The sequence below is a fragment of the Chiloscyllium punctatum genome, chromosome 8 (assembly GCF_047496795.1).
Source record: "Chiloscyllium punctatum isolate Juve2018m chromosome 8, sChiPun1.3, whole genome shotgun sequence".
Classification (NCBI taxonomy): Eukaryota; Metazoa; Chordata; class Chondrichthyes; order Orectolobiformes; family Hemiscylliidae; genus Chiloscyllium; species Chiloscyllium punctatum.
This window is the reverse complement of record NC_092746.1, coordinates 115,450,166-115,471,736: the sequence shown is the minus strand read 5'-3', so window position 1 is coordinate 115,471,736 and position 21,571 is coordinate 115,450,166. Positions and strand designations below refer to the sequence as shown.

General features: G+C 44.3%; 1 protein-coding gene across 4 annotated transcripts in view; it reads right to left on the bottom strand.

Moving 5' to 3' along the window:
• LOC140480834 (uncharacterized) overlaps positions 1–21,571 on the bottom strand; it is an 88,979-nt gene that overhangs the window by 29,265 nt on the left and 38,143 nt on the right. For all 4 annotated transcript variants that reach the window (XM_072576298.1, XM_072576297.1, XM_072576296.1 and 1 more), the window contains 3 exons: positions 19,679–19,904; positions 18,716–18,804; positions 9,026–9,312 (listed from right to left, as the gene is read on the bottom strand). In XM_072576298.1, coding sequence (XP_072432399.1) covers positions 9,026–9,312; positions 18,716–18,804; positions 19,679–19,904 — 602 coding nt within the window. The remainder of the gene's footprint in view (positions 1–9,025; positions 9,313–18,715; positions 18,805–19,678; positions 19,905–21,571) is intronic.

Genomic DNA, 21,571 nt, shown 5'->3' with positions numbered 1-21,571 from the left:
AACTGTGCCACAAATTTCAAAGAATTATGTACCTTAACCCCTGGGTATCTCTGTTCTACAACACTTCCCAGGGCTCCATCATGAATTGTATATGTTCTGCCTTCATTTGTTTTACGAAAATGCAAAACCTCTCATTTATCAGATGTTTCAGTAAGAACAGAGAAGATGGTAAAAGAGGGGGAGGTGTGGCATTGTTGGTCAAGGACAGTATTACAGTTGTAGAAAGGATGTTTGGGAACTCGTTAACTGACGTAGTATGGGCTGAGATTAGAAACAGGAAAGGAGAAGTCACCATGCTGGGAGTTTTCTATAGGCCTCCGAATAGTCCCAGAGATGTAGAGGAAAGGACAGCAAAGGAAGCGTAGAATGGGGAAGGAAACTGCAGGGGATGAGCACATTAAAAAGTGAAGCTTATTCAAGGAAAAGCTCCTGTGTGTCCTAGATAAGTATGTACCTGTCAAGCAGGGAGGAAGATATAGAACGCGTGAGCCATAGTTTACTAAGGAAGTGAAATCCCTGGTTAAGAAGAAGAAAAAGGCTTCTGTTAGGACAAAATGTGAAAACTCAGGGCGCTTGAGGGTTACAAGGAAGTCAGGAAAGACCTAAAAAGAGAGCTCAGAAGAGCCAGGAGGAGACATGAGAAGGTATTGGCAGATAGGATCAGGGTTAACCCTAAGGCTTTCCATAGGTATGTCAGGAATAAAAGAATGACGAGAGTTAAATTGGGGCCAATCAAGGATAATAGTGGAAGTTGTGTGTGGAGTCAGAGGAGATAGGGGAAGCACTAAATAAATATTTTTCGACAGTGTTTACTATAGAAAATGAAAATGTTGGCGAGGAAGGTACAGAGATATTTGCATCTAGACTAGAAGAGATTGAGATTCACAAGGAAGAGGTATTAGAAATACTGCAGAGTGTGAAAATAGACAAGTCCCCTGGGCCGGATGGGATCTATTCTAGGATCCTCTGGGAAGCAAGGGAAGAGATTGCCGAGCCTTTGGCATTGATCTTTAAATCGTCATTGTCTACAGGAATAGTGCCTGAGGACTGGGGGATAGCAAATGTGGTTCCCTTGTTCAAGAAGGGGAGTAGAGACAACCCTGGTAATTATAGACCAGTGAGTCTCACTTCAGTTGTTGGTAAAGTGTTGGAAAAGGTTATAAGATATAGGATTTATAACCATCTAAAAAAGAATAATCTGATCTGGGACAGTCAGCATGGTTTTGTGAAGGGTAGGTCGTGCCTAACGAATCTTATTGAGTTTTTTGACAAAATGACCAAACAGGTAGATGAGAGTAAACCGGTTGATGTGGTGTATATGGATTTCAGCAAGGCGTTCGATAAGGTTCCCCACAGTAGGCTATTGTACAAAATGCAGAGGAATGGGATTGTGGGAGACATAGCAGTTTGGATCAGTAATTGGCTTGCTGAAAGAAAACAGAGGGTTGTAGTTGATGGAACATGTTCATCTTGGTGTCCAGTTACTAGCGGCTTTCCGCAAGGGTCGGTGTTGGGTCCACTGCTGTTCGTCATTTTTATAAATGACCTGGATGAGGTCTTAGAAGGGTGGGTTAGTAAATTTGCGGACGACACTAAGGTCGGTGGAGTTGTGAATAGTGACGAAGGATGTAGTAGGTTACAGAGAGACATTGATAGGATGCAGAGCTGGGCCGAGAGGTGGCAAATGGAGTTTAATGTGGACAAGTGTGAGGTGATACACTTTGGACGGAGTAATCTGAATGCAAAGTACTGGGCGAATGGTAAGATTCTTGGGAGTGCAGATGAGCAGAGAGATCTCGGTCCATGTATGCAGATCCCTGAAAGTTGCCAACCAGATTGACAAGGTTGTTAAGGAGGCATACAGTGTCTTGGCCTTTATTAATAGAGGGATTGAGTTCTGGAACCAGGAGGTTATGCTGCAGCTGTACAAAGCTCTGGTACGGCCACACTTGGAGTATTGTGTACAGTTCTGGTCACCACATTATAAGAAGGATGTGGAAGCTTTGGAAAGGGTGCAGAGGAGATTTACTAGGATGTTGCCTGGTATGGAAGGAAGGTCTTACGAGGAAAGGCTGAGGGCCTTGAGACTGTTCTCGTTAGAGAGAAGAAGGTTGAGAGGTGACTTAATAGAGACATACAAGATAATCAGAGGGTTAGATAGGGTGGACAGGGAGAGCCTTTTTCCAAGTATGGTGACGGCAAACATGAGGGACAGAACTTTAAAGTGAGGGGAGATAGGTATAAGACAGATGTCAGAGGCAGTTTCTTTACTGAGAGAGTAGTAAGGGTATGGAATGCTTTGTCTGCAATGGTGGTAGATTCACCAACTTTAAGTACATTTAAGTCGTCATTGGACAGGCATATGGACGTACATGGAATAGTGTAGGTGGGATGGGCTTCAGATTAGTATGAAAGGGCGGCGCAACATCAAGGGCCGAAGGGCCTGTACTGCGCTGTAATGTTCTATGTTCTATCAAATTAAACGTCATCTGCCACTCCTCAATCCATTGGCCCAATTGATTAAGATCTCTTTGTAACCTTAGATAGCCTCCTTCACTGTCCGCTATACCACCAATTTTGGTGTCATCTGCAAACTTACTAATCATATCTCCTATATTCTCGTCCAAATCATTTATATAAATGACAAACAAATGTGGATCTCGTACCTATTCCTATGGAACACTGTTGGTCACAGGCCTCCAGTCTGAAACACAACACTCCACCATCACTCTCTGTCTCCTGCGATTAAGCCAATTATATATCTAACTGGCAAGGTCACCCTGAATCTAACTTTATTAATTAGTCTACCATGCACAACCTCATCAAAGGCTTTGCTAAAGTCCAAGTAAACAACGTCTACCACTCTGCCCTCAATCTTTTTGTTTATGTTCTCAAAAACCTAATCAACCTTGTGAGACATGATTTCCCACGCACAAAGCCATGCTGACTATCCCTAATCAGTCCTTGCCTTTCCAAATGCATGTAAATCCTGTCTTTCAGAATCTCCTCCAACAGCTTACCCATCGCTGATGTCAGCCTCCCAGCTCTGTCGTTCCCAGACGTCTCCCTACAGCCTTTCTTAAAGGCACAGCAGCCGCTGGAGTTCAGAAGAACGGAAGGGGTGAATTTATAGAGTTCTGACTGGACTCGACAGGGTAAATGCAACACAGGGGATATTCCCAATGGTAGGAGAGTCTAGAACCAGGGGTAACAATCCAAGGATATGGGGTAAATTCTTCAGGACTAAATGAGAAATTTCTTTCCCAGAGTGGTGATCCTGTGGAATTCTCCAACCTTAGAAGCAGTCAAGGAGAAAACATTGATCCCTTTAGCCCCAAGTGCTATATCCAACTCCCTCCTGAAATCAAAGGGTATGAGGGAAAAGCAGAGGTAGGCTATTGAGGTGAATGATCAACCACGCTCATAACGAATGGACAGAGTAGGCTTAAAGGGCCGAGTGGCCTACTCCTGCTTTCAGTGTGTCTTAAATACATAATCAGCTCACTGCGTTCTTTCAAACTAACTGTTTAACTTATAATCCAGGCTGTGCTTATGCAAAATGATGTTCTGAAGACCTGTTATCTTGACGTTGCCAACAGCACCTGACAGATGTTCAAACTCCCACTGACCAGGGTCTCGTCTCAGTTCTGGAGTGTGAGGGACTGTATCACATTTAAAAATACTTAACCTGTTGTCCCTGCCAGAAGAAAAACAGCTACACACCCTTCAATTTAAAACAACATCCTCATTTTATCTGTCCTATTCAGACTTAAAATACAAAAAGGAACACAGTTGTGGTTTGAGATTCCAACAATTCTCATGACTTTAGTTAGTTACACCAGCAAAATACACACAAAATCCCAGGTTTCCGGAGTACTGAAGGATTACATAATCTGGCATCCAGCCACTCAGTCACAGAATTTGTACTGACAGGCCATTTGGAGAGCTGTTCCTCCTCATCCACCCACCTTTTGATCAATTGGCATGGTATCCAACTGTCTCACACCACCATGTCTCCAGTACCTCACCTGAGGTGACCTTTCTTTCTACACAAGCCTGGGCAGCTAAATAAATACCGTGGCTGGATCGACAACATGTGGACTGAAGCAACTCAAGACAGAGGCTCAGCGTTACCTTCTCTGGGGAGATTAGGGATGGGCAACAAATGTTGGCCCAGCCAGCAACACCCACATCCTGTGTAAGAATCCAACAAAATAAGGAGACCCATGCAGCATACAGTACTTAAGGTTTCAACAGCACCCCACAGTGTTGTAACAGCTCCCTATTTTTATAGAGGTAAAAACAATGACTGCAGATGCTGAAAACCAAATACTGGATTAGTGGTGCTGGAAGAGCACAGCAGTTCAGGCAGCATCCAACGAGCAGCAAAATCGACGTTTCGGGCAAAAGCCCTTCATCCTGATGAAGGGCTTTTGCCCGAAACGTCGATTTTTATACTCCATCCCTATTTTTATACTCCATCCCTTTGTAATAAAGGCCAGCCTTCCACTCTGACTGTACAGTCAGCAGATACATGGGTACACCACCACCAGGTCAATCACAGTCCTGACTTGGAAAAGTCACTGTGTCAAAATCCTGGTACAGTATTCCCTTCTTAAGGGCATTGTGGGTCTAGCTATAACACATGGATTACAGTGGCTCAAGAAGGCAGCTTACCATCACTTCTGACTGTACAGTACCTTTTTACCTCTGCATTCTCAATGATATATACCTGGGCAGCAATGCTACCTCAGAGTGCCAGGGACCCAGGTTCGATTCCAGCCTCGGGGAAATGTCTGTGTGGAGTTTACACATTGTCCCCGTGTCTGTGTGGGTTCCCTCCCGCAATCCAAAGATGTGCAGGTTAGGTGACTTGGTCATGCTTCATTGCAAGTAGTGTTCAAGGATGTGTAGGTTAGTACATTAGTCAGGGTTAAATAGAGGATATTAGGATAGGGGAATGGATCTGGGTGGGTTACTCTTTGGAGAGTCAGTGTGACCTTGTTGGGCCGAAGGGCCTGTTTCCACACTGTAGGGATTCTATGATTTCATTGAGCTATGTGGCCTCCCCATCACAGAGTTGCTTGAAAGATTCAAAGAGTATCTCCTTTTCCCTTCTCGATCACTCTTTGACTGGAGGAGCAGTGTGAAGTGCTCAGTCCGAAACTTGATTAGTTCATTCCTATGTTTCCACTGTTATCATTTAACCTGGATCACAACCAGAACCAGACCAAATTACAACCAGAACAATGGGTCAAACCTCACAATGTGCATCACTCCATAACTTCATATATTGGAACCAGTGTGATGTTAATAACTACAATGACATACAACTATTTTTCATTGTTGTACATGCTTCCTTTTTAAATATTTCAAGAGGATTACAGCCACAGGCTGTAGGTTTTGCCATGATCTAACTGCAAGTCTGCTTTTTTTTAAATTACGGGATGTTAGCATCACCAAGTGGCCAGCATTTATTGCCCTTGAGAAGGTGATGGTAAGCTGCCTTCTTGAGCCACTGTAATCCATGTGTTATAACTAGACCCACAATACCCTTAAGAAGGGAATACTGTACCAGGATTTTGACCCAGTGACTTTTCCAAGTCAGGACAGTGATTGACCTGGTGGTGGTGTACCCATGTATCTGCTGCCCTTGTCCTTCTCGGTGGAAGTAGTCAGGTGTACGGAAGGTGCTGTTTGAGGATCTTTGGTGAATTTCTGCAGGCAGCTTGTACATAGTACACACTGCTGCTACTGAGCATCAATGGCGATGAGAGTGGATGCTTGTGGATGTGGTGCCAATCAAGCGGCTGCCTTGTCCTGGATGGTATCAAGCTTCTTGAATGGTGTTGGTGCTGCACCATCCAGGCAAGTGGGGAGTATTCCATCACACTCCTGACTTGTGCCTTGTTGAAGCTGGGAGCCAGTAAGGCTGGCCTTATCATGGAGGGAAGGTTGTGGGTGAAGCAGCTGAAGATGGTTGGACCGAGGACACTTCGGCATTTTAATTTAATGCCCAAGTCCAATAAATTACTTCCTGCAATAATTCCACAATCCAATTGCTTTTGTGATCTCTGCTCCTCCCCCCTCCCAAGCAACACAGACCACGCCTCTCTCCCTCTCTCTCTCTCTCACACACACACACACACACACACACACAGACACACAGACGTTTGCATGGAATCATTTTTAGAATGTTAGGGAAGCACACTTTACTAACCTCCTCACTTTCCATGTTCTAAGTGACTCTTGGTCACGTGAAGCGTGTAACCTCTTCAGATTTAACTGCAATATCCCAATTATTACAGGAGTTGGTTCATTGAAAACCTGTTCTAACACCAGAGCAACATCCTCAGCCTTCAAACTGCAGCCCTGCAAATTTAAACGTTTTGGTCCTCAGACTTATATGTACTTGTCTCATCTCAAGCCAGAAGATCTGAGTTCAAGCCTTGCACTCCAGGACCTGAGCAAGACTGTATTACTTACACACATACACAAAAAGTCCTGTTTAAAAGATATGTACCCCATCTTTATTTCAACACTCACCATATCACAAGTACCTCATTGGATGCAAAATGCTTTGGAGCTTCCAGAGATCATGAAAGATGCTATATAAATGCAAGTCTGTCTTTATTCTTTCTAATGAGGAACTGAGCCAATCATTGAGGCAATTTAGGCTAAAACAAAATGTGATTGGCAGTAAAAACTGGAGGAACTGTGCATTAATGAAACAACATTTAAATAAATGAGTTGGATGAGAATACAGGAGGCACGATCAGTAAGTTTGTGGATGACACCAAAATTGGTGGCATAGCAGACAGTGAAGACGGTTTTCTAAGATTACAAAGAGATCTTGATCAAACGAGTCAATGGACTGAACAATGGCAGATGAATTACAACCTGGTTAAGTGTGAGGTACTGCATTTTGACACAACAAAAAGGGATGGGTTTATATAATTAATGGTAGGGTCTTGGGTAGTGTTTGAGAATAGAGGGACCTCAGGGTGCAGCTACATAATTCTTTGAAGTTTCCATCACATGTAGACAAGGTGGTTAATAAGGCGTTTAGCACACGTGCCTTCATCCCTCAGATAGGAGCTGGGAAGTCATGGTGAGATTGTACAGGACATTGGTGAGGCCGCTCCTGGAATACTGTTATCCAGTTATAGGAAGGATATTATGAAGCTGGAGAGGGTTCAGAAGGGATTAACGAGAATGTTGCTGGCTGTAGAAGATTTGAGTTATAAAGAAAGGCTGGTTAGGCTGGGACTTTTTTCACTGGAGCATAGGTTGAGAGGCAACCTTATGGAAGTTTATAAAACTATGAGGGGTATAGATAGAGATAATGATTGTTGTCTATTCCCTAGGGTGGGGGATTTCAAGACTAGGGGGAGCTTTTGTTTTAAAATGGTGAGAGGAGAGAGATTTTAAAAAAGCATGAGGGGCAATTTTTTTATACAAAGGGCAGTTCTCGTGTGGAATGAACGTCCTGAGGAATCGTGGTTATGGGCACAACATTTAATAGACATGTGGATAAGTACATGAACAGGAAAGGTTTGGAGGGATATGGGCTAGCAGCAGGCAGATGGGACTAGTTTAGTTTAGGATTATGTTTAGCATGGACTGGTTGGACCGAAGGGTCTGATTCTGTGCTGTATGACTCTAACTGGTGAAGTTGTTGTCAGACTAAATCACAGGGGCGATATGCTAGATAAGTTATTGAACTTGCCACTCAAATGCTTAGCAGTAGTAATGAAAACACAACAGGGGGAACCTAATTTTTAAGGAATTCTACTTTTGTGTGGTTTGATAGATCATATCTGGCACCAATTCAGATGAAGACAAGTCTTCAAATTGTAGCTGGTGGTATAATTACATTACAGTGTGGAAAAAGGCCCTTCAGCCCAACAAGTCCACACCGACCCACAACCCACCCATACCCCTAACCTATCACTACGGGCAATTTAGCATGGCCAATTCACCTGACTGTGGGAAGAAACCGGAGCACACCCACACAACCATGGGACGAACGTGCAAACTCCACACAGTCAGTCGCCTGAGGTGGGAATTGAACCCGGGTCTCTGGCGCTGTGAGGCAGCAGTGCTTGCCACCGTGCCATCCACTAAGGAATTAATGGAAATGCAGTAGCCAATTATAAAATTGTGAGGGAGGTGGATAGGGTGAATAGCCAAGGTCTTTTTGGTAGGGTAGGGGACTGTTTTAATGATGAAATCATGGCAGGACAAGGCAGAATTTCCCAGAACTAAGAACATTGCCCTTCCTCTGTGTGTGACTCTATTGAACATAATTGTGCTTGCAGATTGTAAGAAAAGAATCAGTCCATAGAGACATCAAAGGAAGAGGGTGATTGACCTGTTGTCTAAAAGTGTAAAGACAGATACCATCTCGGGGATGCTTCCACTGTGGCTTATGAAGCCTTTTAGGGTCCATTCAACGTTAAAGGGAAATGGGTTGTTTGGATAACAAGATAAACTATGATTCTTAAGATACTTTAAAAGGAAGTTTTAGGCAGGTACTTAAGACAATTGGTGAGATGGAGAATGTAACGCTGAAACAATTATTTTAGACAGACCGAGGACACCGGACGAGAAGCTGTCGGTTCAAAGATATTAAAGGAAGCAAGCCTTTCTTTCAATAGCCAGTAATTAATGGTTGGAATACATTACAGGAAGGACGAGTGAGACGCTGCAATGAAATGATGGTAGGGACTTTGTCTGGAGGGTGAAGGATAATGATGTGAAACTCTCTCAATTTTTTTTAAATTATTCATACACGGAATGTGGATATCACTGGCTCGGCCAGCCGTTAGTGCCAACCCTAACTTCCCAAATGGCAATTGAGAGTCAACCACATTATATCCAGTACAAAGGAGCAAAAGGCTTCCCCTATGTGCTGATTCATTCTCTGTAGGACCACAGTTTCTTTCTATCAAGGTTTACAAATTGCAATCCTGAGTGTCAATGTGACCAGCAGAAGCTAAACTACTCTTCTCTGTCTACCCACCTCCTTGCCTTTGGTGTGTCAACATGGGATGTAGATTGTAACTGTCCCTCCTTTGTTGGGAGTGTACAACTGACCGAGTGTTTCCTCAACGTTCCCTTGTCTGTTCTATTTGTCTGCTGTTCAGAGTGTCCATCTTCTCTGTAATTGGTTAGCACTGTGTCCTGATTGGCACATCGGCAAGCTGTGGGGATTGGTTCTCTGTCATGTAGTTTAGAGTCTCCTCTGCTCCTAGTACCTTGTCCATGGTATACATTTTCCATGGACAGAGTCTCCTGTGGCTCTTGCTTCTGGAAGATCAGAAATTACATCAATTTAGTTTGAGTGTTATTTCTCATCTCAAATTCTTAGCACACTCTTAATGCATAGTTTCAGGGAATGGTCATCCTTTAGCATAGGTGCAGGAATGGAGGAGAAAGAGAGAGGCTGACATTTAGCTCTTTTAGCACTACATGTGGAGTTGGGCATCTTTAATGGTGACTGACACCCTTCCCCTGCCCTGGCAACCACCATTGAGTCACACAGCACGAAAACAGACACTTCGGTCCAACTCATCCATGCTGACCAATATCCTAAATTAATCTAGTCCCATTTGCCAGCACCTGGCCCATATCCTTCTAAACCCTTCCTACTCATTTACCCATCCAGATGCATTTTAAATGCTGTAGTTGTACCAGTCTCCACTACTTCCTCTGGCAGCCCATTCCATATACACACCACCCTCTGCATGAAAAAGTTTCTTAAACCTATGCCCTCTAGATCTGGACTCCCCTACTCTACCAAAAAGACCTTAGCTATTCATCTCCCTCATGATTTTATAGACCTTTTATGAAGTTACCTGTAAGCCTTTGAAGCTCCAGGGAAAACAGCCTCTCCCTATAGCCCAAACCCTCCAACCCTGGCAACATCCTTGTAAATCTTTTCTGCACCCTTCCAAGTGGTTATAGAACATAGAACATAGAACAATACAGCGCAGTACAGGCCCTTCGGCCCTCGATGTTGCGCCGATCAAAGCCCACCTAACCTACACTAACCCACTATCCTCCATATACCTATCCAATGCCCGCTTAAATACCCATAAAGAGGGAGAGTCCACTACTGCTACTGGCAGGGCATTCCATGATCTTACGACTCGCTGAGTGAAGAACCTACCCCTAACATCAGTCCTATATCTACCCCCCCTTAATTTAAAGCTATGCCCCCTTGTAATAGCTGACTCCATACGCGGAAAAAGGTTCTCACTGTCAACCCTATCTAACCCCCTAATCATCTTGTACACCTCTATCAAATCACCCCTAAACCTTCTTTTCTCCAAAGAAAACAACCCCAAGTGCCTCAGCCTTTCCTCATAGGATCTTCCTACCATACCAGGCAACATCCTGGTAAACTTCCTCTGCACCCGTTCCAGTGCCTCCACATCCTTCCTATAGTATGGCGACCAAAACTGCACACAATATTCCAGAAGCGGCCGCACCAGAGTCTTATACAACTGCAGCATGACCTCAGGACTCCGGAACTCAATTCCTCTACCAATAAAAGCCAGTACGCCATATGCCTTCTTCACTGCACTATTTACCTGGGTGGCAACTTTCAGAGATCTGTGTACATGGACACCAAGATCCCTCTGCTCTTCCACACTACCAAGTAGTCTACCATTAGCCCAGTAATCCATCTTTTTATTACTCTTACCAAAGTGAATCACTTCACACTTAGCTACATTGAACTCCATTTGCCACCTTTCTGCCCAGCTCTGCAGCTTCTCTATATCCCGCTGTAACCTGCCATATCCTTCCTCACTGTCTACAACTCCTCCGACTTTCGTATCATCCGCAAACTTGCTCACCCAACCTTCTAACCCTTCCTCCAGGTCATTTATAAAAATGACAAACAGCAATGGTCCCAAAACAGATCCTTGCGGAACACCACTAGTGACGGCACTCCAAGATAAATCTTTGCCATCAACTACTACCCTCTGTCTTCTTCCAGAGAGCCAATTCCTAATCCAAACCTCCAACTCACCCTCAATGCCATATCTCTGGTTGAATGAGGGCAATCAGGTCATTGGTAGGCTGAGGTCTTCCATTGGTCATTGATTGACCAGTTGACACCCTTAATTGGTTGTGATGCAAGTGATCCCCGCCCCATGGACCCTCCCATCCAGAAAAACCAGGGAGAGCTGGAGAAACTCAGCCAGTCTGACAGCATCATTGGAAAGAGCAGCAGAGTTAATGCCTTAAACCCTGTGTGACTTTTCTTCAGATCACCTGGTACATGACTGCTGAGATCGCAGGTATCTCCTACAGGGTTGTTTGCCCTTTCCACCACTTCTAGGGTCAAAAGAAGAGAGATAGTAAGCAAAAAAAAAGAGAAAGTACCTTTTTAAAAATTTGTTCATGAGGTGTGGCCATCACTAGCTAGGCCATCCCCAACTGCTCAATGGGTAGCCAAGAGTCAAAGTGTGGTACTGGAAAAGCACAGCAGGTCAGGCAGCATCCGAGGAATGGGAGAGTCAACATTTCAGGCTTAAGCCCTTCATCAGGAATGTGGGAGTGGGGACAAGGGATGAAGGTAGCTTGAAAGGCGATAGATGGACACAGGTGGGGGGCGTGATGGTGATAGGTCGGAGCAGGAGGTGGAGCGGATAGGTGGGAAGGAAGATGGACAGGTGGGACAGGTCAAGAGGATGGTGTCGAATTGGAGGGATCGATCTGGGATGAGGTGAGGGGAGAGTAGATGAGGAAACAGGTGAAATCGATGTTGATCCCATGTAGTTGGAAGATGAGGTGTTCATCCTCCAGGATTCAGGTAGCTTGGATTTGGTGGTGGAGGAAGCCCAGCGCTTGCATGTCCTTGGCGGAATGGGAGGGGGAGTTGAAGTGTTCGGCCACACGGCGGTGGGGTTGTTTAGTGTGTGTCCCGTAGATGTTCTCTGAACCGTTCCATGAGTTGGTGTCCTGTCTCCCCAAAGTGAAGGAGATCACATCAAGGCCAACTGACACAACAGATGAGGTGTTTGAACGTGCAGGAAAATCTCTGCCGGATGTGGAAGGATCCTTTGAGGCCTTGGCTGGAGGTGAGGGGGGAGGTGAGGGCGCAGGTTTGACACCTCTTGCACTGGCAGGGGAAGGTTCCAGGCATGCAGAGTAGGTTGGTCGGGGGCGTGGACCTAACAAGAGAGCCGCAGAGGGAGTGGTCTCTGCAGAATGCTGAAAGGGGTGGGGAGGGAAATGTATCTCTGGTGGTAAAGCCAACCACATTGCTGCGGGTCTAAAATCACATGTAGATCAGGTAAGGATGGCAGATTTCCTTCCCTAAAGGGCATTAATGAAGCAGATGGGTTTCTACAACAATGCAACCCTATTAGGCTAACATTGAATTCCAAATTTTGTACTGAATTCAAATTTCACCATTTGCCCCGGTGGGATTGGTACCTGTATCCCCAAAGCGTTACCCTGGGCCTTTGGAATACTAATGCAGTCATTGTGAAGATTGGTCCTTGTTTAAATGTACAGTCATTAGCTACCGAAAGGTATCTGAGGGGGGTGGGGTGCAGTATATGTTTTTCCACCCAAAAATGTATTCTGGACTGCCTTGTGTCTCCCCCTCCCCATCTTCATCCCTCTCCCTTGAAGGTTGGATCTCTGATGTCTAACACGCTGGTCCCACACGCCAGGATGGGTGAGGGTAGTCTTTCTTGGAATAAAGGAATCAGAGGGCAGAATTAATCGAGATGACAGTGTGAATAGGAAATCCTACTGACCTTAGTGGAGAGGTCAGCAATTGGGACACTGATTTAAAATAATCAGCAGATTATTAGAGGAGGGTGGAGTGTAGAGAAGATATAGTCAGAATCTGCCTGAAAAGGTGCTGGAGGCAGAAAAGCCGCTTTGTTTTTCACGTAATTCTTGGAAACGCACTTGGGTTGTCATCAACGCCCATGGGTTGTGATTGGATATAAACAAAACACCGTGGATACTGGCAATCAGAAATAAAAACAGAAAACATTCACCAGTAGAAAGAAGAGCTATATTTGACTTGTAACACTCTGTGTGCACATGGGCTGCCAAAGATACTGAACTTTTCCGCCTCTTTCTGTTTTCATGAGCCAGCAAGTGAGTTTCGGTTGGAGAGTCCTATTGTGGCTGAGACAGATAGAAATGGGAGAAGTGGTCACCAGTGTTGCACGATCTCCATGTTTTCTATCAATGTGTGACATTTGGCAAGGAGTCCCGAGTGCACTGTTCAACTGCAGATGGTTATAGAGTGTGCATGCCCTGTAGGGACACACCCTTTTCCAGAAGCGTTATTGGATATACATCAGGAACCAAGGGCCCTAAGCAATTTATTCTTCACCAATCCAGGGTACTGCAATCAGATACAAAAATGACATGACCAACTCTTCCGAAGAACAGCCAAGGGACTGCATTATGCAACTTTTGTGAACAAATCATGCCAAATACTGTCATTGAGCCAAGGATTAAGGCAGGGCGCCTTTTGTTTTTAAGAATCCCTACAGTGTGGAAACAGGCCATTCGGTCCAACAAGTCCACACTGACCCTCCAAAGGTCATCCTACCCAGACCCATCCCCAACCCTATCCCTGTAACCCTGCATTTCCCATGGCTAATTTACATATCCCTGAACACTGGCTCTTGTGATGCTGTGGTAGTGTTCCTACCTCTGAGCCAGTAGATTCCGTTTCAAGTCCCACCTTGATGCAGAGGGTGCGTCACTATGTGTTGAAAACAGGTTGACTTTAAGGCAGCCTTCTGATTAATGACAAATACCCTTTAAATCACTGCACGGATTTAGAGCAATCAGAGAAAAACAGGCATTCAGCTGTGTGTGCTTGTTCTGCCAATAAGATGATCACCAAAGTGTCACAGCACAGGAAAAGGCCATTCAGCCCATAGTACCAGCACGAGCTCTTCAAACAAGAGTCATTACCAAGTGCCAATCTCCTACATTTTCCTAATACCTTTCATCATTATTTCTATCCAAACTACCATCTAATGCCTTCTCCATAATCTCCATTATCCATAGTCACCTACCTTGGGTCCATGTCCCTTAACACCTTCAACATCAGAATCTATCAGTCAATTTGGAAATTCTCTCGTAACGAAAGTGGTTCAATTACATAGCCTGCAAGTCCTGAAACTGTACCCTATGAACCCAAATCCCCATCGCACCTTCCTCCTGTCCAAAAATCAACCAATCCCCACTGCTTTGTTGCCTGTCACTCAGGTTAATTTCATATCCATGCTGCCACAGTCCCTTTTAGACTATAAGCCGTAACACTGCTGACCATCCTGCTATGTTGTACTTTTTCCGAGTGTCTTTTGAAAGTCCATGTACATTACATCAAGCCCTTACTGATTCTCTCTGTTAACCCGGTTCAGTAATGACAGTAGATAAGGACAGTCTATTCCCTCTGGTAGAGAGTATGGGCTACGAGGTGCAGGGGTAACTTAACCTTTGAATCAAAGATACACCATTCAGAATGTTGTATTAGAAAACACATCTTCAAACATGACCTCGTGGAAGATGGGAACCTGCTACCCCGCTACCCCATAAAGCTGTTGAAATTTCTGGTAATTTTTTAAAAGCAAAATAGATAATATAAAAGATATTCAGGATCATGGATGAAGGTGGGTAAATGCTGTTACAACAGAGACTGACCATGAGTAGGTAAACAGACCTCTATTGTCTAGATTAGATTACTTACAGTGTGGAAACAGGCCCTTCGGCCCAATAAGTCCACAGTGACCCGAAACCCACCCATACCCCAACATTTACCCCTTAGCTAACACTATGGGCAATTTAGCATGACCAATTCACCTGACCTGCACATTTTTGGACTGTGGGAGGAAACCCACACAGACACGGGGAGAATGTACAAACTCCACACAGTCAGTCACCTGAGGCAGGAATTGAACCCAGGTGCAAGGGTACGTGATGTCTCTGATCGTGTTTTCCAGGTCCTTAAGGGGGAGGGGGAGCAGCCTGAAGTCGTGGTCCATATTGGCACCAATGACATAGGTAGGAGGAGTGCTGAGGATGTTAGACAGGCTTTTAGGGAGCTAGGTTGGAAGCTCAGAGTTAGAACGAACAGAGTTGTTGTCTCTGGTTTGTTACCCGTGCCACGTGATAGAGAGTCGAGGAATAGGGAGAGAGAACAGTTAAATGCGTGGCTACAGGGATGGTGCAGGAGGGAGGGATTTCGGTACTTGGATAACTGGGGTTCTTTCTGGGGAAGGTGGGACCTCTATAAACAGGATGGTCTGCACCTGAACCTGAGGGGCACCAGTATCCTTGGGGGGAGGTTTGCTAGTGCTCTTGGGGGGGGTTTAAACTAACTCTGCAGGGGCATGGGAACCCAGACTGTAGCTTTAGGGTGCAGGACCTGGAGTGTAGGGAGGTTAGGAATATGGCATCAATCTTAAAGGAGGGTGCCTGTAAACAGAAGAGTGGCTTGAAGTGTGTATACTTTAATGCCAGAAGTATACGAAATAAGGTAGGTGAACTCGCAGCGTGGGTTGGTACCTGGGACTTCGATGTTGTGGCTATTACGGAGACGTGGCTAGATCAGGGACAGGATTGGCTGTTGTAGGTTCCAGGGTTTAAATGTTTTAGTAGGGTCAGAGGTGGGGGTAAAAGAGGGGGGGGTGTGGCTTTGCTTGTCAAAGATAGTATTACAGCGGTGGAAAGGAAGATGGACGAAGATTTGCCATCTGAGGTAGTTTGGGTTGAGGTTAGGAATAGGAGAGATGAGGTCACCCTGTTAGGAGTCTTTTTCAGGCCTCCTAATAGTCCTAGAATCGTTGAAGAAAGGATTGCGAAGATGATTCAGGAGAAGAGTGACAGTAATAGGGTGATTGTTATGGGAGACTTTAACTTTCCTGATATTGATTGGGAAAGCTATAGCTCAAGTTCGTTAGATGGGTCAGTGTTTGTGCAATGTGTGCAGGAGAGTTTCCTGACACAATATGTAGATAAGCCAACAAGAGGTGAGGCCATACTGGATTTGGTTCTGGGTAACGAACCAGGCCAGGTATTAGAACTAGAGGTAGGTGAGCACTTTGGGGACAGTGACCACAATTCGGTGATTTTTACTCTAGTGATGGAGAGGGATAAGTGTGTACTACAGGGCAAGAGTTATAGCTGGGGGCAGGGAAATTATGATGCGTTGAGGCATGATTTAGGATGTGTGGATTGGAAAAGTAGATTCCAAGGCAAGAGCGTAATTGATATGTGGAACTTGTTCAAGGAGCAACTATTGAGTGTCCTTGATAAGTATGTACCTATCAGGCAGGGAGGAAAGGGTCGTGTGAGGGAGCCGTGGTTTAATAAGGTCTTGGAATCCCTTGTTAAATGGAAGAGGGCGGCCTTTGTAAAGATGAGGCGTGAAGGTTCAATAGGGGCGATTGAGAGTTATAAGGTAGCCCGGAAGGACCTGAAGAGAGAGCTAAGAGCAGCAAGGAGGGGACATGAAAGGTCCTTAGTGGGTAGGATTAGGGAAAACCCTAAGGCTTTCTATAGGTATGTTAGGAATAAAAGAATGACTAGGGAAGGGATAGGTCCAATCAAGGATAGTAATGGGAAGTTGCGTGTGGAGGCTGAAGAGATTGGGGAGGCGCTGAATGAATACTTTTCGTCAGTATTCACTCAGGAACAGGACATTGTTGTCGATATGAATACTGAGGCACGAATAAGTAGAATGGATGGCTTTGAGGTATGTAGGGAAGAGGTGTTGGAAATTCTGGCAAGGGTGAAAATAGATAAGTCCCCTGGGCCTGATGGCATTTATCCTAGGATTCTCTGGGAAGCAAGGGAGGAGATTGCAGAGCCATTGGCCTTGATTTTTGTGTCCTCTTTGTCGACAGGAGTAGTGCCAGAGGACTGGAGGCTAGCAAACGTGGTTCCCTTGTTCAAGAAGGGGAGTAGGGATAATCCTAGTAACTATAGGCCAGTGAGTCTCACTTCTGTTGTGGGCAAAGTCTTAGAGAGAATTGTAAGGGATAGGATTTATGCACATCTGGATAAGAGTGATGTGATCAAGGATAGTCAGCATGGTTTTGTGAAGGGCAGGTCGTGCCTCACAAACCTTATTGAATTCTTTGAGAAGGTGACTAAGGAGGTAGATGAGGGGAAAGCGGTAGATGTGGTATATATGGATTTTAGTAAGGCGTTTGATAAGGTCCCCCATGGTAGGCTACTGCAGAAAATACAGAGATATGGCATTGAGGGTGAGTTGGAGGTTTGGATTAGGAATTGGCTCTCTGGAAGAAGACAGAGGGTAGTAGTTGATGGCAAAGGTTCATCTTGGAGTGCCGTCACTAGCGGTGTTCCGCAAGGATCTGTTTTGGGACCATTGCTGTTTGTCATTTTTATAAATGACCTGGAGGAAGGGTTAGAAGGTTAGGTGAGCAAGTTTGCGGATGATACGAAAGTCGGAGGAGTTGTAGACAGTGAGGAAGGATATGGCAGGTTACAGCGGCATATAGAGAAGCTGCAGAGCTGGGCAGAAAGGTGGCAAATGGAGTTCAATGTAGCTAAGTGTGAAGTGATTCACTTTGGTAAGAGTAATAAAAAGATGGATTACTGGGCTAATGGTAGACTACTTGGTAGTGTGGAAGAGCAGAGGGATCTTGGTGTCCATGTACACAGATCTCTGAAAGTTGCCACCCAGGTAAATAGTGCAGTGAAGAAGGCATATGGCGTACTGGCTTTTATTGGTAGAGGAATTGAGTTCCGGAGTCCTGAGGTCATGCTGCAGTTGTATAAGACTCTGGTGCGGCCGCATCTGGAATATTGTGTGCAGTTTTGGTCGCCATACTATAGGAAGGATGTGGAGGCACTGGAACGGGTGCAGAGGAAGTTTACCAGGATGTTGCCTGGTATGGTAGGAAGATCCTATGAGGAAAGGCTGAGGCACTTGGGGTTGTTTTCATTGGAGAAAAGAAGGTTTAGGGGTGATTTGATAGAGGTGTACAAGATGATTAGGGGGTTAGATAGGGTTGACAGTGAGAACCTTTTTCCACGTATGGAGTCAGCTATTACAAGGAGGCATAGCTTTAAATTAAGGGGGGGTAGATATAGGACTGATGTTAGGGGTAGGTTCTTCACTCAGCGAGTCGTAAGTTCATGGAATGCCCTGCCAGTAGCAGTAGTGGACTCTCCCTCTTTATGGGTATTTAAGCGGGCATTGGATAGGTATATGGAGGATAGTGGGTTAGTGTAGGTTAGGTGGGCTTTGATCGGCGCAACATCGAGGGCCGAAGGGCCTGTACTGCGCTGTATTCTTCTATGTTCTATGTTCTATGTTCTATGTCTCTGGCGCTGTGAGGCAGCTGTGCTCACCATTGTGTCACCATGCTGCCATGTCTTCTTCTGTCCTTTGATTCCAATAATAGCACCATTAAGACTATATAGTAGTATTTGCAAATGACCTCTGACAACTAATTTTGGGAGCTCAATTGGTATCGTCAGAAATATATTATTATTATTAAGGTATTATTTCTTAATGAAGAAACATGCAGGGTTTTCAATTTTATTCCATCCCTTCCTGCTGGATTTCCGGAATGTTCTCTGCCTAGTTTATCTTATTAAAACATTGTGTTGGAGAACACTTTTGTTTTGTCCTATCCTCCCAGCAGTTGGCCAACACGCACTGATTAAATAAAAAAAGCAATACCTCACTCTGTCTGAGACGGTCACGTAGATGTTCAATCTGATTCCAAGCACCTCCCAAATCTTCCGTCAGCCTGGAGTTTAACAGCAGTGCTGAAAAGGTCAAGGGGAGAAAATAAAAAGTTGAGAGAGAATTTGTTTGAGGAGTTCAAAAACCAGGTGGGGCCTGGACAGAATAGGAAGGGAGAAAGTGTTGGCACAAGGGCAGGAAACTAGAGGGCACAGGGGGTCACAGTGTTTGGCAAAAGAATCAGAGGTGACGTGAGGGGAAACACTTTTCTAAATGAAACAGAGCAAATAGTTAGAAAATGCCTTGCCTAAGAGTGTGTGATGGAGACAAGTTCAACTGTGACTTTTAGAAATAAATTACAGAATAATTTGCAGAGAACAAAATCTGCAATTGGTTGAGTTGGGAGCAGATTCTGGCATTCTTGGGAACTCAAAGTCACGGCAGCTGGAAAAATTAAGATACAGTTAATTTTTCTTTAAATCTACAAGCTAAAAAAGGCTGGTCTTGGTAACATGACCATGAAATTATCACCAATTGTTGGAAAAACACATCTGATTCACCAATGTCCTTTAGGGAAAGAAATCTTACCTTTCCTGACCGACACGTGACTCCAGACCCACAGCGACGAGGTTGACTCTTAACTGCCCTCTGAAGTGGTCCAGTGAGCCACTCACTCAGTTCAAAGGCAGTTAGGCATGGGTGACAATTGCTGGTCTTGCCACTGGTGCCCAAAATCCCATGAAAGTATTCATCGGAGTCAGTCTTACAAAGAGCCAGCATGTAGATAATGGGCTGAGTGGCCTCTGTTTTTTAACCATCCTGTGTTTCTACATATAATCAGCCAAAAGAAAGCCTACAGGCTGCTCATTTATTATTCACACAAGATAAAAATAAAAGCAATCGCTGTAATAAATACATAAAAGAATTATCCATTTACTGTGCTGCTCTCATACATACTTTCCATAAGTTCCTGCTCACACCTCTTCTGCATAAGGAGTTGGGGGCATTCCACTTGGACCTCCCCCCGGGAGACTGTGAACTCATGTCCGGGGACTGGCTTCTGTCGTGACTCCACATTCTGTGGTGGGGAGACGCACTGGACCAGTACCTCCTGGTCCGATTGACGGGGAGATACTCGAAGCTCAAATTGCTGTTGCTCCTCACACCTTATCAGTTCTGCTGTCTGTATTCAGAGAGAAAGAGAGAAAACAAAAACACGCATACAACTTAAACAGTGCAATTTTTTACTGTGAATTGATATTTGTAAATTTCATCAACGGTTCCCTTAACTTAGATTAGGACATCTGCTCAGTGTCTACACAGTAAGCAGTCCTTCCCTACAGCTGACAATACCAGATAATAACAAGGCTATTTGCATTTACAGGGGATCCCTGATGTATAAACATCTGACTTACAAACACTTGTACTTACAAACATGATCCCACATGGTGTCATTTCAAAGGCCCCCATACTAATGTTTTCAGTACTTACAAATGGCTATTTTATATTGTTCTGCATTGTGTTCTGACTTCTGTACAAATGGACTTCGAAATGGACTCAAGGACAGAGTCCATTCATAACCCAGAAACTGGCCATATACAGCACCGTTACCAATTTCCCCGGCCCTAGGGAAATTGTCTATTTATCCTATCTATGCCCTTATGATTTTATAAACCTCTATAACGTCACCCCTCAGCCTCCGACACTCCAAGGAAAAAAGCCCTAGATGCAGGTACAGTCACAACATTTTTTTAAAAAATGGATAGGTACATGAATAGGAAAGGTTTAGAAGGCTATGGGCCAAAGACAGGCAAATGGGACTAGTTTAGTTTGGGAAACTTGGTCATCGTGATCAAGTTGGACCGTTAGGGTCTGTTTCCATGCTGTTTGACTCTATGCTGAAATTTCTGTTTCTTTAGAGATAGTATCCAATCAGATAAGAGAGTGACATTCATTCCTGTATCATGCTTAAAATTAAGAACATGTGTCAATGTCAGAAATAAACTCTCTAAGTCAGTTTGGAAGAATTACTAATTTCCCCTAGTAATGTATTGCGTTTTTTAAAAACAGAGGTACATTATCTAAAGCTGGTATCTTTTGTCATGAAGCTGGTCCAACCACAATAACCTCTTTGTATCAGCAGGCATTTGCCTTCATGTTGCTCTGAAAATGTGTCATACATCTGCACATCTTCTGGAAGTGACCTAAACGTTGACAGATGTAGCATTCTTTTATCATGGCTGGGTACAGTTTGAGGCTTTGTTGTTCCAAAATGGCAATAATGACACTTAGTTTACTCATTTTTGGCTTGTTTGTCAAGTGACTCTTTATAGTGACTATGCCTTATATAGTGAGTAGGTTTTGTTGCTTTTCTCTCAAGATCTGAGAGTCTTTCTAGTTCCTGATTCTTGATGTTTGAACAGCTTTTCCCAAAATTAAATTTTCTTTAAACTGTAAGAAATCTGATAAAGACTTATCAATAATTCCAACAACTATTCTATCTCTGAAATCCAATCTCTGAACTCCATTGTCACAGCTCTCCGTTAACCTACAGAATTGGCCATGCTAAATTGCCTGTAGTGTTAGGGGAAGGGGTAAATGTTAGGGAATGGGTCTGGGTGGGTTGCGCTTTGGTGGGTCAGTGTGGACTTGTTGGGCCGAAGGGCCTGTTTCCACACTGTAAGTAATCTAATCTAATTTGTCAATGAAATTCCTGATTTCAGTGGAAGCATAACTCCTCTGTTAAATCTTGTTCATTTAAGAATGTTATTTGTTTTCAGATTGAAGTTATGGTCAAAGACATTAAAACTTCATCAGTGCATTTGCAACTCTTTTGATATTTTCGCAGTT